This window comes from Lipotes vexillifer, unplaced genomic scaffold, assembly GCF_000442215.2.
Source record: "Lipotes vexillifer unplaced genomic scaffold, Lipotes_vexillifer_v1.1 scaffold158, whole genome shotgun sequence".
In the NCBI taxonomy this organism is placed as follows: domain Eukaryota; kingdom Metazoa; phylum Chordata; class Mammalia; order Artiodactyla; family Lipotidae; genus Lipotes; species Lipotes vexillifer.
The window spans coordinates 950,573-963,575 of record NW_006788189.1 but is presented as its reverse complement, the minus strand read 5'-3'; the positions used below and the strand labels follow the sequence as shown (position 1 = coordinate 963,575).

The 13,003-nt window shown below is 37.7% G+C and overlaps 1 protein-coding gene across 1 annotated transcript in view; it reads left to right on the top strand.

Annotated features, from left to right (window-relative positions):
• UGGT1 (UDP-glucose glycoprotein glucosyltransferase 1) overlaps positions 1–13,003 on the top strand; it is a 110,086-nt gene that overhangs the window by 21,051 nt on the left and 76,032 nt on the right. The window contains exons 7-13 of the mRNA XM_007461314.1: positions 1,855–1,951; positions 2,871–2,949; positions 4,985–5,085; positions 5,788–5,887; positions 7,291–7,351; positions 10,164–10,255; positions 11,586–11,736. Coding sequence (XP_007461376.1) covers positions 1,855–1,951; positions 2,871–2,949; positions 4,985–5,085; positions 5,788–5,887; positions 7,291–7,351; positions 10,164–10,255; positions 11,586–11,736 — 681 coding nt within the window. The remainder of the gene's footprint in view (positions 1–1,854; positions 1,952–2,870; positions 2,950–4,984; positions 5,086–5,787; positions 5,888–7,290; positions 7,352–10,163; positions 10,256–11,585; positions 11,737–13,003) is intronic.

Here is a 13,003-nt window from a genome sequence, read left to right as displayed (position 1 = left end):
TTTTTTTCAGGTTTTTTTTTTTTTTTTTTTTTTTTTTTTTTTCCTGGCCATGCCATGTGGCTCCTGGGATCCTAGTTCCCTGACCAGGAATTGAACCCAGGGCCCTGGGCAGTGAAAGCGCAGAGTCCTAACTACTGGACCGCCAAGGAATTCCCTACGTTCTATTTCAAAATGAACCATGTAAATTATATTTAATTTGGTCCAGATTTAATATGGTCATCATACTATGGAACTGATTCTTGAATTCACTTCCTTTCCAAACCCTTTTTTTTTCTTTTTGGCATCTTTTTATTTGATAGAAAAAGGAGGATTTCTAAAGAGGTAAACTCAGGCAGAGTTTATTTAAAATTAAGCTTTCGAAACCTTGTGTGGCATTTAGCATTTAAAATATTTATATGTAAAGATTGTTGGCCTTTAAAGTTTCTGTGTCATATTAAGCTCAGTAAATATCAGATGTTAAGTCCATGGGAAAGTAAAATAAAAATTTTAAATGAAAATTTATGTGAGCAGAAACAGATTTATCAGTATCCAGTTTTGGACCCCGCCCCCACCCGCCTTGCTCTGTTGCTGTTTTTCTAAAATATTTATTTATTTATTTGGCTGTGTCAGGTCTTAGTTGCGGCACGCAGGATCTTTTGTTGCAGCACGTGGGCTCTTCGTTGGGGCATGTGGGCTTCTCTCTAGTTGTGGCGTGTAGGCTCTAGAGTGCGCGGGCTTAGTTGTCCCGCCACACATGGGGTCTTAGTTGCCCAACCACGGATCAAACCTGCGTCCCCTGCATTGGAAGGTGGATTCTTAACCACTGGACCACCAGGGAAGTCCCTGTTGCTGGCATTTAAAGAGCTATCCTCATTCAGGATGATGGTAAGCCTGTGACATTAGGTCAGCCCAAACCCTGCCTGAAGACATTTAAAGTCAGTAAAAAAATGTACACACACACACACATCTACACACATGGTCTCAATAAAGTACTTCTAGGTTTGAAACCTCACCAGTTTTCAACCCTGCGTAGGTTCCGGAACTGCTTTTTTTTTTTTTTTTTTGCGATATGTGGGCCTCTCACTGTTGTGGCCTCTCCCGTTGCCGGATGCGCAAGCTCAGCGCCCGTGGCTCACGGGCCCAGCCGCTCCCCGGCATGTGGGATCCTCCCGGACCGGGGCACGAACCCGTATCCCCTGCATCAGCAGGCGGACTCTCAACCACTGCGCCACCAGGGAGGCCCCGGAACTGCTTTTTTGTTTTCTCCATTTCTTCACATGGTTTGATGACCTTTGCACTTTCCACTATCCCTTCATCTGTTTTTTGTTTTTTTTTAATTTACTTTTGGCTGCCTTGGGTCTTTGTTGCTGCGGGTGGGCTTTCTCTAGTTGTGACCAGTGGGGGCTACTCTTTGTTGCGGTGTGCAGGCTTCTCATTTTGATGGCTTGTCTTGTTGCGGAGTGCCGACCCTAGGGCACGCGGGCTTCAGTAGTTGTGACTCACAGGCTCTAGAGCGCAGGCTCAGTAGTTGTGGTGCACGGGCTTAGCTGCTCTGTGGTGTGTGGTATCTTCCCGGACCAGGGATCGAACCTGTGTACCCTGCATTGGCAGGCGGATTCTTAAGCACTGCACCACCAGGGAAGCCCCCTTCATCTGGTTTTGTTTCTACCTTGGAATTCCCGTTCTCACCCTTGTGGCAGGATCCACAATCTAAGGATTCCCATGGAAGTTCAAGCATGTTTTGAGTGTGTAATCCTAGGTGATGGCTATGTGACATTAACATGGTCAGGCTCCGTATGCTGTGATGCGTAAAGAGCTAGGTGGGAATGCGTGAAGAGCTGAGTGGTGATGGTGGAATACTTGCTCTGCTTGCAGAATCCCAGGAAGGAGCCTGTTTACCTCTCTGGCTATGGTGTGGAGTTGGCCATTAAGAGCACTGAGTACAAGGCCAAGGATGATACTCAGGTGAAAGGTGAATTTGTAAATTAAGACCAGTGTGTTTTCTTTTCTTTAAATATGAGTTAAAGGGGAATTTGTTTCTTTAATGAAAAAGAATAGATTTAGGAGTATTATGAACCTATGTTTGAATCTTGGTTCTGTTATATCTGAGTTGGGTGACAAATTCTTTAGGTCCTAATTTTTTCCTCTGTAGAGTTCAGATAATGATATATGCCTCTTGAAGTATTTTTGAGGAGAAAATAAGATGTAGAGGTAAAGAATTTAACGAAGTTTTTTTCACAAAAGAGTTCAGTAAGTAGTAGCTATTGTTATTGATGATAGGTAGTTCACAAATAGTAATTAATTTGTGACCCAATGTGAAATCTTAAGCTATCATATAATTAACAAACAGTTTCATGTTTTTATATTATTTTCTGCACTTGGAACAGTTTACTGTGGATACTGCCTGTTGTAATATTCTAGGGTTTTGAATTCATTATTTCAACAAGTTTTATGCGTAATCTTTTTATGTCTTTTGAGCTTGTTTTAAAAGTAAAAATGATTGGTTTTAGTACATGGAGGATAGCCTAGTACTTCACTATCCTGTCCTCAATAATTATATTTAGGATTAAGTTGCCTAGTTGCAAATTCCTCAGAATTTTGATATTGAAATGTCCGTTATTCATAATTTTAAAGGTATTGATTTTGAAATATTTAACATGTAAAAATTTCCACAGTTTAAGGAAAAACACATTCTTTCTTTATCCAGGAACACAGGATATACCAAAAACTCATTTATTGTGTGTGTTTGTTAACCACTATGTTAGTTGAGGTATTCAACATTTTAAATCTATTATAGTTTCAGGTGTTTCAAATTTTTTTCAAATTCTATGAAGTTAATATTTTTCTTTCTAATCTGAGTGATTAGACATGTATTTGCTGTGCTTTTGTAGCAACTGAAGTTAACACCACAGTGATTGGTGAAAATGATCCTATTGATGAAGTTCAAGGATTTCTCTTTGGAAGATTAAGGTATGTATATTCTTTTGGGATAGGGTCTTATTCTCTTTAAACCTCCAGCCTTCTTCACATTGTAAGCATCATCTTTCTCTTTACTGCCTGAGTTACGGATCTCTCAACAATACTTTATGTATGTAATCTGATATGAGGAGATGACCAGTTAGTTTGTAGTACAGTTTATGATTTCTGGTAATTCTGAAGCACATTATTCTTACATGATACTATGGCTGCCTGCTTATGGCTTAAATTGATTTATTTTCTGGACCTTGCAGTTGATAGCGTAAAGTTACATGCCATTTTTTGATTCACATAATAGGAGAAATGTAATTGTTTTATGCATTCTTTTCCTGAGGAAAATCAAATGTATTTTACGGTAGAGAGGTCATAGCTATTATTTATTTATTTTTTTACTTGTTTGTTTCTTATCTCTTTTTTAAAAAAAATTTATTTTATTGAATTATAGTTGATTTACAATGTTGTATTTATAGCTATTTACTTATACTAAACATAGTTTGAAAAATTGCAAAAGAATTGTAGTAGGAGGTGTGGTAGATTTTATATATGTTCAGTTGAAATACATTTTATTACAGTTTGCTTTATATGAAAGAGGATAGGAAGTGGCTTTTTGAAGAAAATTCCATAACTGTTTTATGAAAGCATAATAGAATTTTATAGCTGAAAAATGTTCTTAGCTGTTATTTTAAATGCTGCAGTTATTTCTGTTATGATTTGATCATTGTTCAGAGCCCTGAATTCTGCTTTATCTGGAAATCTTAATTAGGACATATATGGTGTGCTTTTTTTTTTAATAGAAATAGCATGTGTAGGTGCAGTTTCATATATTTTAGCTTTAACATTTGACCCAGTGAAATGACAGCTAGACTAACAGTTTAGTACAGATGACTGTTGATGTTGAGTGACTGACTGTGCATATGTTGAGTTCATCCTGTGCAAATGCACATTTCTTTGTGTTGAACATCAGTTATGGCCTTATTAATATGCAGTCAGGTTCCATTTTACTGCATCCAGGTTTCCAGAATCCCTTTTCATATTCATGCTTTATATGTTTGTTTTCTGGATAGCATTATGATTTCATGTGTTTATAGCACAAAGGTAGTATGTAGAATATTGAAGACAATTTCCTTTTTGGACACTCAGAATAGTTATTTAACTATCTAAAGTAAGTGACCCATTTTAAGGTATTTTTATCATGAAGAAAAGTGTAGTAACTGGAATGGATTGGTGGGATGGTGAAGGATCTGAGTAAATATTTTACTTTCGGCAGGTTGCATTTAAGAAATTTTGAGTTTTTAGTGTTAAAAACAGGATTACTCTGTTCCATCTGTCTGTCTGATCTAAATGATCTATCTCTGCCGCTGAAAACTTCTGTTTTACTAACTTTAAATAGAATGCACTGTATTTCAAGATAAAACTAAACAAAACGCAATAATCTTGGTTAGCTTGAATTATATTCATGTGACTAAAGGATTTATGAGCATGTAGCTGAAAGAAACTCATTTTGGGATTGGAAGCAAGGTATTTCCAATTTTATTTTGAGAAATTAAAAAGGTTCTGCAAAGGATGGAGAATAATATAACATACCCCTGTACTCACCACCCAGAATTGACTGTTTCTATCGTACTTGCTTTTCTGTACCAAAGAATTGTTTATCAAGGTTTTTTTTCCTGCAACATAACACCTTCTTTTACTTGAAGAAAGAAAGAACCAAGGTGAGTAAAACACAGCAGGTAGAGTTGAGGTCCCCTGTGTTCTGTACTCTCAGTCCCACTCCTCTCCCTCCCCCAACATAGAGAGTCACTGTTGTAGTGATTCATTTTTTAATCTGTAAATTTTATGGTTTTTAAATTAACTCATACTTTTCTATACTAACTTGTTTCTTAAGAAAAATTTAATATTTTTCCTATATTGTAGGAATTTTCCTGTTACTAAGTGGGGAGAGTTGTGAAGATAAATTTGGGGTCAACTTCTAAATGTGCTTTGGGAAAGAAAATACACCTGAAAAGGATTGATTTTATGTTTCTTTCAGAGACCTGCACCCTGACCTGAAGGGACAGTTGAAAGAACTCAGAAAGCATCTCGTTGAGAGCACCAATGAAATGGCACCTTTAAAAGTTTGGCAATTGCAAGGTAATAAAAACGTAGAGGAATCATTCTAAATTTTATCGTATTTAAAAAAACAATTTGAATTTAATTGTATTTATTCACAAATTTTAAGGATCATGTGATTAATCCTGATTTATTAGAAAACAAAGGAAGAAAGTCCTTTTGTAGACAAATAACACTCTGCAGAGTAATATATATTTGTATATGAGTTACCAGATCTTTCTTTGTGTGACCAGGTGCATAAGCTTGTAATACTAGAAACAAGTTTGTTTTAATCTTTTTGTTTCTATATGTATACATTTATTACACATTTGGATGTTAAAGGCATGTCAGTATGGCAGGATGTATGTGTGCTTTTCTGGTCCAAAGAACTATGTATCAAGGTTTTCTTTCCCAGCATAATTTACTAAAGTCTTTTGCTGTACTTTGTGTTATGTTGTAAATCCAGAAGAAGGAAAAGAATTTGGGGTGGATTAATCCTGTGCTAAATGTGTTGGTATATGCCTTAGTGTTTATGCAGGCAGATCAAGGAACGGCTACAGTAAACACTCTAGGGGCCTATGAAGTGAGTAAAACCTTCATTTCAACCATGGGCATGCTTTGAAATGGCATCCTAGGGCATTCTTAATTACCAAGAAAATAGTGGGAAATAAATGTGCTTTTTTCCTATTTCTTTCTCATTGCTGTAGATGAATACACTTTAACTTACGTTTGATGTTGTTGCAGATCTAAGTTTTCAGACTGCTGCCCGAATCTTGGCTGCTCCTATTGAGTTAGCTCTGGTGATTATGAAGGATCTTAGTCAAAATTTTCCTACCAAAGCCAGGTAACATAGAGTAATAAGGCTTTGAGACATTCTTCTTTTTAACATATGCCTAATTATCTTCATGTTTATGCATAAAATGAAGCCATTAAAATATGAAAATGCTTAGGAAATTAAAGTTGTCTTACTACCAGCACTGTACTGTTAATGGCCCATCTTCCCGAGAAGGCGACAAGCCCCTGTGTGTTGTGTGGTTGAAGAGAGCAGTCTAGGTTGTGTTCCTGGCACTGCCTCTTGCTAGTTGTGTGAACTTTGTAAATAATCACGTTCCTCAGCAGTAAAACAGAAATAACAACACCTACCTTTCAGGATTAGATGAGTTAACAAAATTTAATGTATGCAGATGTAACTAACTTAGGGTCTGGCATGGACTCCGGTGTTTTTCTTCCTGAAGAGTTTCTTATATATCATCTTACTCATTCTTTATTTTATTTTATTTATTTATGGCTGTGTTGGATCTTCGTTTCTGCATCAGGGCTTTCTCCAGTTGTGGCAGCGGGGGCCACCCTTCATCGTGGTGTGCGGGCTTCTCACTATCGCGGCCTCTCTTGTTGCGGAGCACAGGCTCCAGACGTGCAGGCTCAGTAATTGTGGCTCATGGGCCCAGCTGCTCCACGGCATGTGGGATCTACCCAGACCAGGGCTCAAACCCGTGTCCCCTGCATTGGCAGGCAGACTCTCAACCACTGTGCCACCAGGGAAGCAATCATCTTACTCGTTCTTGATGAAGGAAATGAATCATAGAGACTGACTTGTTCATAGTGACAGATTAAGATTTTGAATGCAGCTTTTCTGCTATTGCTTTCAATTGTATAATGGTCCTCCACATCTCATAAATACAAGGCAAACCTGTTTTAAAAGCCACATTTTCAGAAACTTAAATAATTGTCAGTCCTTTTCTTGAGTCACTGAATGAGGTGTTTTGACTTCTGATATGAGATGTAAATTTGTTTATTTGATTAGTCTTGGGAAAATACTTCTTAGACAGGACTTAAGAATCATATAGTACATTATCATTTAATCAAGCATGCTGTTGAAGATATACATGTGCTTAAATAGCTTGAACAGTCTGCTGCCTTAACTTATTGAACAATATCCTTAGCCTGTGAGCTGTAGAGATCATATACAGGAATAGAGTTACATATATTTAACTAAGATCTTGGAAATAACTGCACTCGCATTAAAGTGCAATTATTACTGTTAGTTTTCCTTGGTTTTATATCTTGTGATAATAAACAAATACACACATCTGAGAGGAGAAATATATTTACCAATTGTAAAGGTTTAAGGTTTTTTCCATTTAGTTTTTTGTAATTTTTGGAGCAATGTGTTGTTTCGTATAGGGAAATTGAAGTCTTTTATATCAAATACTAAACTAAGCACTGATAATGTTTTTATTTCCTTAGAGCAATAACAAAAACAGCCGTGAGTACAGAACTTAGAACCGAAGTGGAAGAGAATCAGAAGGTATTAACCGATGGAAAATAGTGGCCTTTCTGTTTTGTTTATATCTTTAAAGATGCGGAAATGTGAGTTAAATCAGTGACATTTAATAGTTTTGCTCTTCTTTTATTAAAGACGATGGTATTTTGATTCATTTCTGTAATCTTTTTTATACTTTCAGTAGTTAATCAAAGTTGAATATGAATATATAATTCAAAGCATCAAATGGTGCTACCTGTTTCTTTAGAAAAAAGCACCCCTGCCAACATGTCTCACTCCCTGTGTGAACCCCTTCCCAGAAGCATCTGCTTTCAACTCCTAGTTGATTCTTTGGATATTTATCTCCAGATTCCAGCAAGCTTAAATTGGTACTTTCTCAGTTTCCATTCTTATGTATTGGCCTTCTGTTACAAGGATGAGGTCTGACTTTCTTTCACTGCTCTCCCCACTTCTCCCACTGTCTACCAGTACTCCCTATTGGCACTTTCCCCATATTTCTACCATCCCTGTGTTTTTGTCATGGTTTTATCAATTTTTGATCTGCTTCACTATGGACTGGTTGTTCTTTATGTCTAGTACATACCAGTTATCCTGGGACCTTCCTTTAACCTCTTTTTTCGGATCTCCTATTTCTTGGATTCCATGTCTTCTTTGTTTTTGGTTTACTCCCTTATTTTGGTGCAGCAAATCATTCTTCATGAGAAAGGTTGCATGTGAGGTAAATTTCAGACTCTGAGAAATCAGTTTTCCATTTTGTTTTTTTGTTTGTTTGTTTTTGCCTGCGCTGAGCAGCAAGAAGGATCTTAATTCCCCAACTGGGGATCGAACCCATGCCCCCTGCAATGGAAGCGTGGAGTCTTAACCACTGGACTGCCAGGGAAGTCCCTTCCATTTCTGTTTTTGATAGCTTGGCTGGGTATAGAATTCTAGGTTGGAAGTCATTTAGAAGTTTGAAGTCATTGCTCCTTGGAATTTTGGATTCCATTATGGCTTTTGAGAAGTCTGAAGCCTTTGTATGAGATCTGGCTTTTCTTTCTGGAATCATGTAGGGTCTTTTCTTTGACCCTAGTAATCTGAAATTCCATAGTGATAATGCCTTTTTAAAAAGTCTTTGTACTCTTGGGTGGTTGGTGGGCCCTTTAAATCTGGAAAATCCTTTCCTTTAGTATTGGGAAATTTTCTGGACATATTTCTTTGCATTTCTTCTTCCTTTTGGTTTCTCTTTTCTGTTTTCCTAGAATTCCTGTTTATTCTTAAGATGTTATATCTCCTTGACTAGTTTGGCCTAATTAAAAATCTTTTATTTTCTGTTTTCCAGATCTTTTGTCTTTTATTTTTAAACTTTCTGGGAAGGATTTTCAGACCACTTGTTGAGATTTCTTTCTTTAGTTGTCAAATTTTTAATTTACAAGGGTTATTCTTGAATTCTTCTTTTTATGGTGTTGTCTTATCCTTCTGAAGATATTGATGGTTCATGTATGTGTTTTCTTTTCTCTGCATGGTCTGTTCCCTCTTAAGTTGCCTTTCTTTTTGTTCTCTTGTCTTTAATGTTAGAGGCTTTCCTTAGATGTCTGGTGATCTCTCGCTAACTGCTCATATTAGAGAGTGAGGCAATAAAAAACTGATTGAAAGCCCGAAGGATGTGTCTTTGTGACTGTAGGCTGTGGTGGTATGGTCGTTTCCCAGGAACTCCAGTGACAGAATCTTTAAACCTTTCCTCTTGAGCTTTTTAGTCTCCCGAAAAGGATCTTCCGATATTCTGCCGGGAGGGTGAGGTCTGGCTGCCGGAGTTGTAGAAGTCCAGTAGGGCAGAGCATTTGGTAACTTCCGTGCAATCCCCTGTTTTCAGAATGGGATCCCCATCCTCTGTTGTGTTTCATTTCACATAGTTCCCAGTCAGTCTTTCCCCCAGTCACAGGGTGCTGTATTCGCAGCCTGGGAATGAGTGGACGTGGAGTTTTTCTTTCCCTTGTAAGAAATTCTGATTCTCGTTGATGCAAATTTCTGTGATCCCCTTATCTTCCTTGCCATTTTATCCTGGCAGGGCAGAGAAGCAAAAGCCATGGCTTCTGCATTGTTTTGTGTTTTTCCCATGCAGTCCTAGATCTTAAGAGTTCATTTCTCTCTGTCCACTGAGTGAGGGGGAGTGAAGGGAGCTCAGCGATCCCTGCCCCTCTCCCCCAGCCCTGGGAGAGCTAAGGGATCCGTGTTCTCTCCCTAGTATCTGATACGTTTCTTCCGTTCTCTACTGTGTGGTGTTGAATATGTGATCAGCCGTTCCAGTTTCCTTGCAGAGAAAGAGGAATTGATTGGAAAGGATATAAGCCAACAGAAGCTGTGTATGATACGGCATCAAAGCAGTGTTTCCAGTGGGTCAGGCGGGCCTGAGGGCTTCAGGGGCTGCACGGTCACATGCATTCCACCGCGTCAGAGAGCAGCAGTTGAAGGGCCCCGTGGAGGTGGTCTTGGAGAGCTTGGGTGTATGTAGGTGCTGTCCTTAGCTCAGCAACTCAAAGTTTCTTGGCGTGCCTTAGTTTGAAAGTTTAAGGGAGGTGTGGGGTTTTGAAACCCTTTTAGATCGGATCCCTGGACTTCATCCAGGAGGCCCAGCTGTCAGTGACTGCTAGCACAACCTTGGCTGGCATCACAGACAGGGAAGGGCAGCCGAAAAGTAACTCTCCGTGCTTGGCTTATTTAACCCTCTCCCTATCCCCAGTATTGTAGGAAACAGTTGTATTAATCATTGTCAACATTTGTATGTATAATAAAACCAGAAACATGGAAATTTTTGTTAAATATTTTCTTCCTGCTCCTTAATAAGTTTTTAATATTTCAGTATTTCAAGGGAACTTTAGGGTTACAGCCTGGAGATTCAGCACTGTTCATCAATGGGCTTCATATTGATTTAGAGACGCAGGATATATTCAGGTATGGATAATATTTTTCACCCTGAAAAGTTTTTATAATGTGTGGCTCCTTATGACATGTCCAGACTGTTGTTTCTCCTTGATGTGACAGGTTGCAAAGCCTGATGACTTATCAGGCCCAGTATGTGCATTTAGGTAGGCCCATGTTCTGGCTGGGATGGGCAGGATGATACTTGGCCAATTTTATCCTAATGTACATCTGATGCCTTGGACATTTAAGGCCCAGGTGTCTTTTGAGGGTGCCCTTTCAGAGCCTTAGTTTTCCTGTTAACCATAGAAACAGAAGAGAGCAGGTTCTTTTGTTTCTGAGAACAGTATGAAGTAGGTTTATGCAAAATGTGGCCTCTGGTGTCTCAGAAGGTGATGTCTTACATATATTATTTGATACCTTTTTGTTTTGTTAAAATGTGGTTTAGGACTAAATTGCTTTAAATTTTCCTTATGAATTTTGGGGATTGGGTGCAGAAGACAGGTAGAATTCTGATTTTATCTTTGATATTAAAATTGACACAGTTGATACTGTGGCTTCATAATAGTGAAAACAAAAGCTGTGGTGGGTTAGTGCTTTAAAAGAAGCAGTTTCCACAGTAAGATACTTTGCACATTCTGTTAATTGAGCTTTTATGTCCATATACTGCTTTCAGAGCTAGTAAAAAATTAGTAAAGGACACATTAAAAGATTGCCCATGTTTTTATTTTTTATTAAAAAAATCTCTTTAATTTTCCAGAGTATTGCAAACTGTGTACTTGCTTATTGTAAACAGTTTTAAATAATGCAGAGATAAAGGAACAGTCTTCTTATTTCTTCTTCCTTACCCAGCAAACCTCTTAAGTTGGGTGTGAATTCCTCCAGACCATTTTCTGTGATCATCTGTGTGTGTGCCTGTGGGAATTGATGCTGATATTGAAACATATATTAAACATATATTATTTAGTATATTTTTTGGTGTTTTTTTGGTAAGCTTTTCAGACAATTTTAGATTCATGTGCAGTTGTAAGAAATATCACAGGGAGATTACTTTAGTGTTTTTAAAAACATGCAATGTAAAATGCACATTTAGGATTATTTCATCTTCAAATTGTGTTTATACTTACAGATAATTTCTATACACAGTGTATACGTAGATAAGTATAAATAAACATCAGCCAAGAAGCAACTCCTGCCTACTTGGTTCCGCATATTTGGACAAAAGGAAACAAAGGAAGAGCTCCCTCTTTTGATTTCTCAACTCGTTTGATAGGGCATTGAGTTTGAACTGATATATTTTTCTCATGGTGAGGATTTTTTTTTTAAAGCCCTTTCTCCTAAATACCTATTTGTATTTTTTTAGTCTGTTTGATATATTGAGGAATGAAGCTCGGGTGATGGAGGGTCTGCATAGATTGGGAATAGAAGGACTTTCTCTGCATAATGTTTTGAAACTGAACATCCAGCCCTCTGAGGCCGACTATGCTGTAGACATCAGGAGCCCTGCTATTTCGGTAGGTATTCTGTGAGCGTGTCCAGGGAGTGGTCTGGCCAAGTATTTTATTATGGTTTTCGCATTTGTCTTTTAGGAGAGGTAAGTTATTCCTCTTATCTCTTTTGTCGGCATCAAAGATTTATAACAACTGCATATATGCGGATATGTGTATATAGTAAAGTAGGCTCTTAAATGCTCTAGAAAGTTGAGCTATTAGGTTTACTGTGGTTAAGACTGTGATTTTTCCACTTTTGTATCTCTTTAGGAATTTGGCTGAGCATCTCTTGGGAAAGTGTTTAGTTTGTATATTCTCAGTTGCATGCAAGTCTTGTGTGATTTTGTTTAAAAATACCAGTTTTTAGCTACCAACCTCCTTTAACAGGCCTTTGATATTTCATACTGAAGGATTTATGTAGATTAATATCTCTCTGTGATGTCTCTGGGCCTTTGTCTCCTTGTCTGTAAAGAGACCAGAGGGAGCAGAGCTGTCTCAGGCAGTTGTGGTGGAAGTGAGGTCGGTGATGGAGACGTGCCTGGCACCCTCAATTCTTCAGTCCCCTTTTCTTGGTGTCTGTTCTGCACTGATTTTAGGGAAAGTGTTTGGAAAGGGGAATAATATAGAATGTAAATGTTCACTACTTGACTTCTCACTTGGTGGTGTAACTGTTATTTTGATGAATACTGTTATGTCATTTTTTTGCTGTTAAAATTTTTTTCATTACGAAGAGTAAAGAGACTAACATAATTAGCAACCGTAGGACCCATTGCCATACTTACTAAATGCTACCATTTAATCATTTCATGTTTTCTTGGAAGAAAAAAATGTTTCAATCAAAGCCCTCTTTATATCTCTTCCCAGTTCCACCCCTCTCCTCCCTGCAGGTAATTCCTCTTCTGAAGTGGGTGTGTATCCCTCCTGTACCTTACTTGATCATTTTCTTCCCTATTGTATGTTTTAAAATTTTGAAAAATGCCATATCAGTATCCTTCATCAATTTTTATTACTCAATAATTTTTTCAAGGCTTGTGTAGGTTGATACATATAGATCTAGCTTATCACGTTTTATATTTTACTTATTTTTAAAAATATCTTTTATAAATTCACGGTTTAGAATTTAAGACATACAAAAGAGTGTGTATTGAAAAAACTTCACCCAGCTGTCCAGTTTTTCTCCCTGGAAGCAACAGGCATTGTCAATTCGTTGTATATCCTTCCAGAAATACTCTGTTTACATAAGCAAGGTAATATACACATACTTTCCCACCCTGCTTTTTTTTTTTTTTTA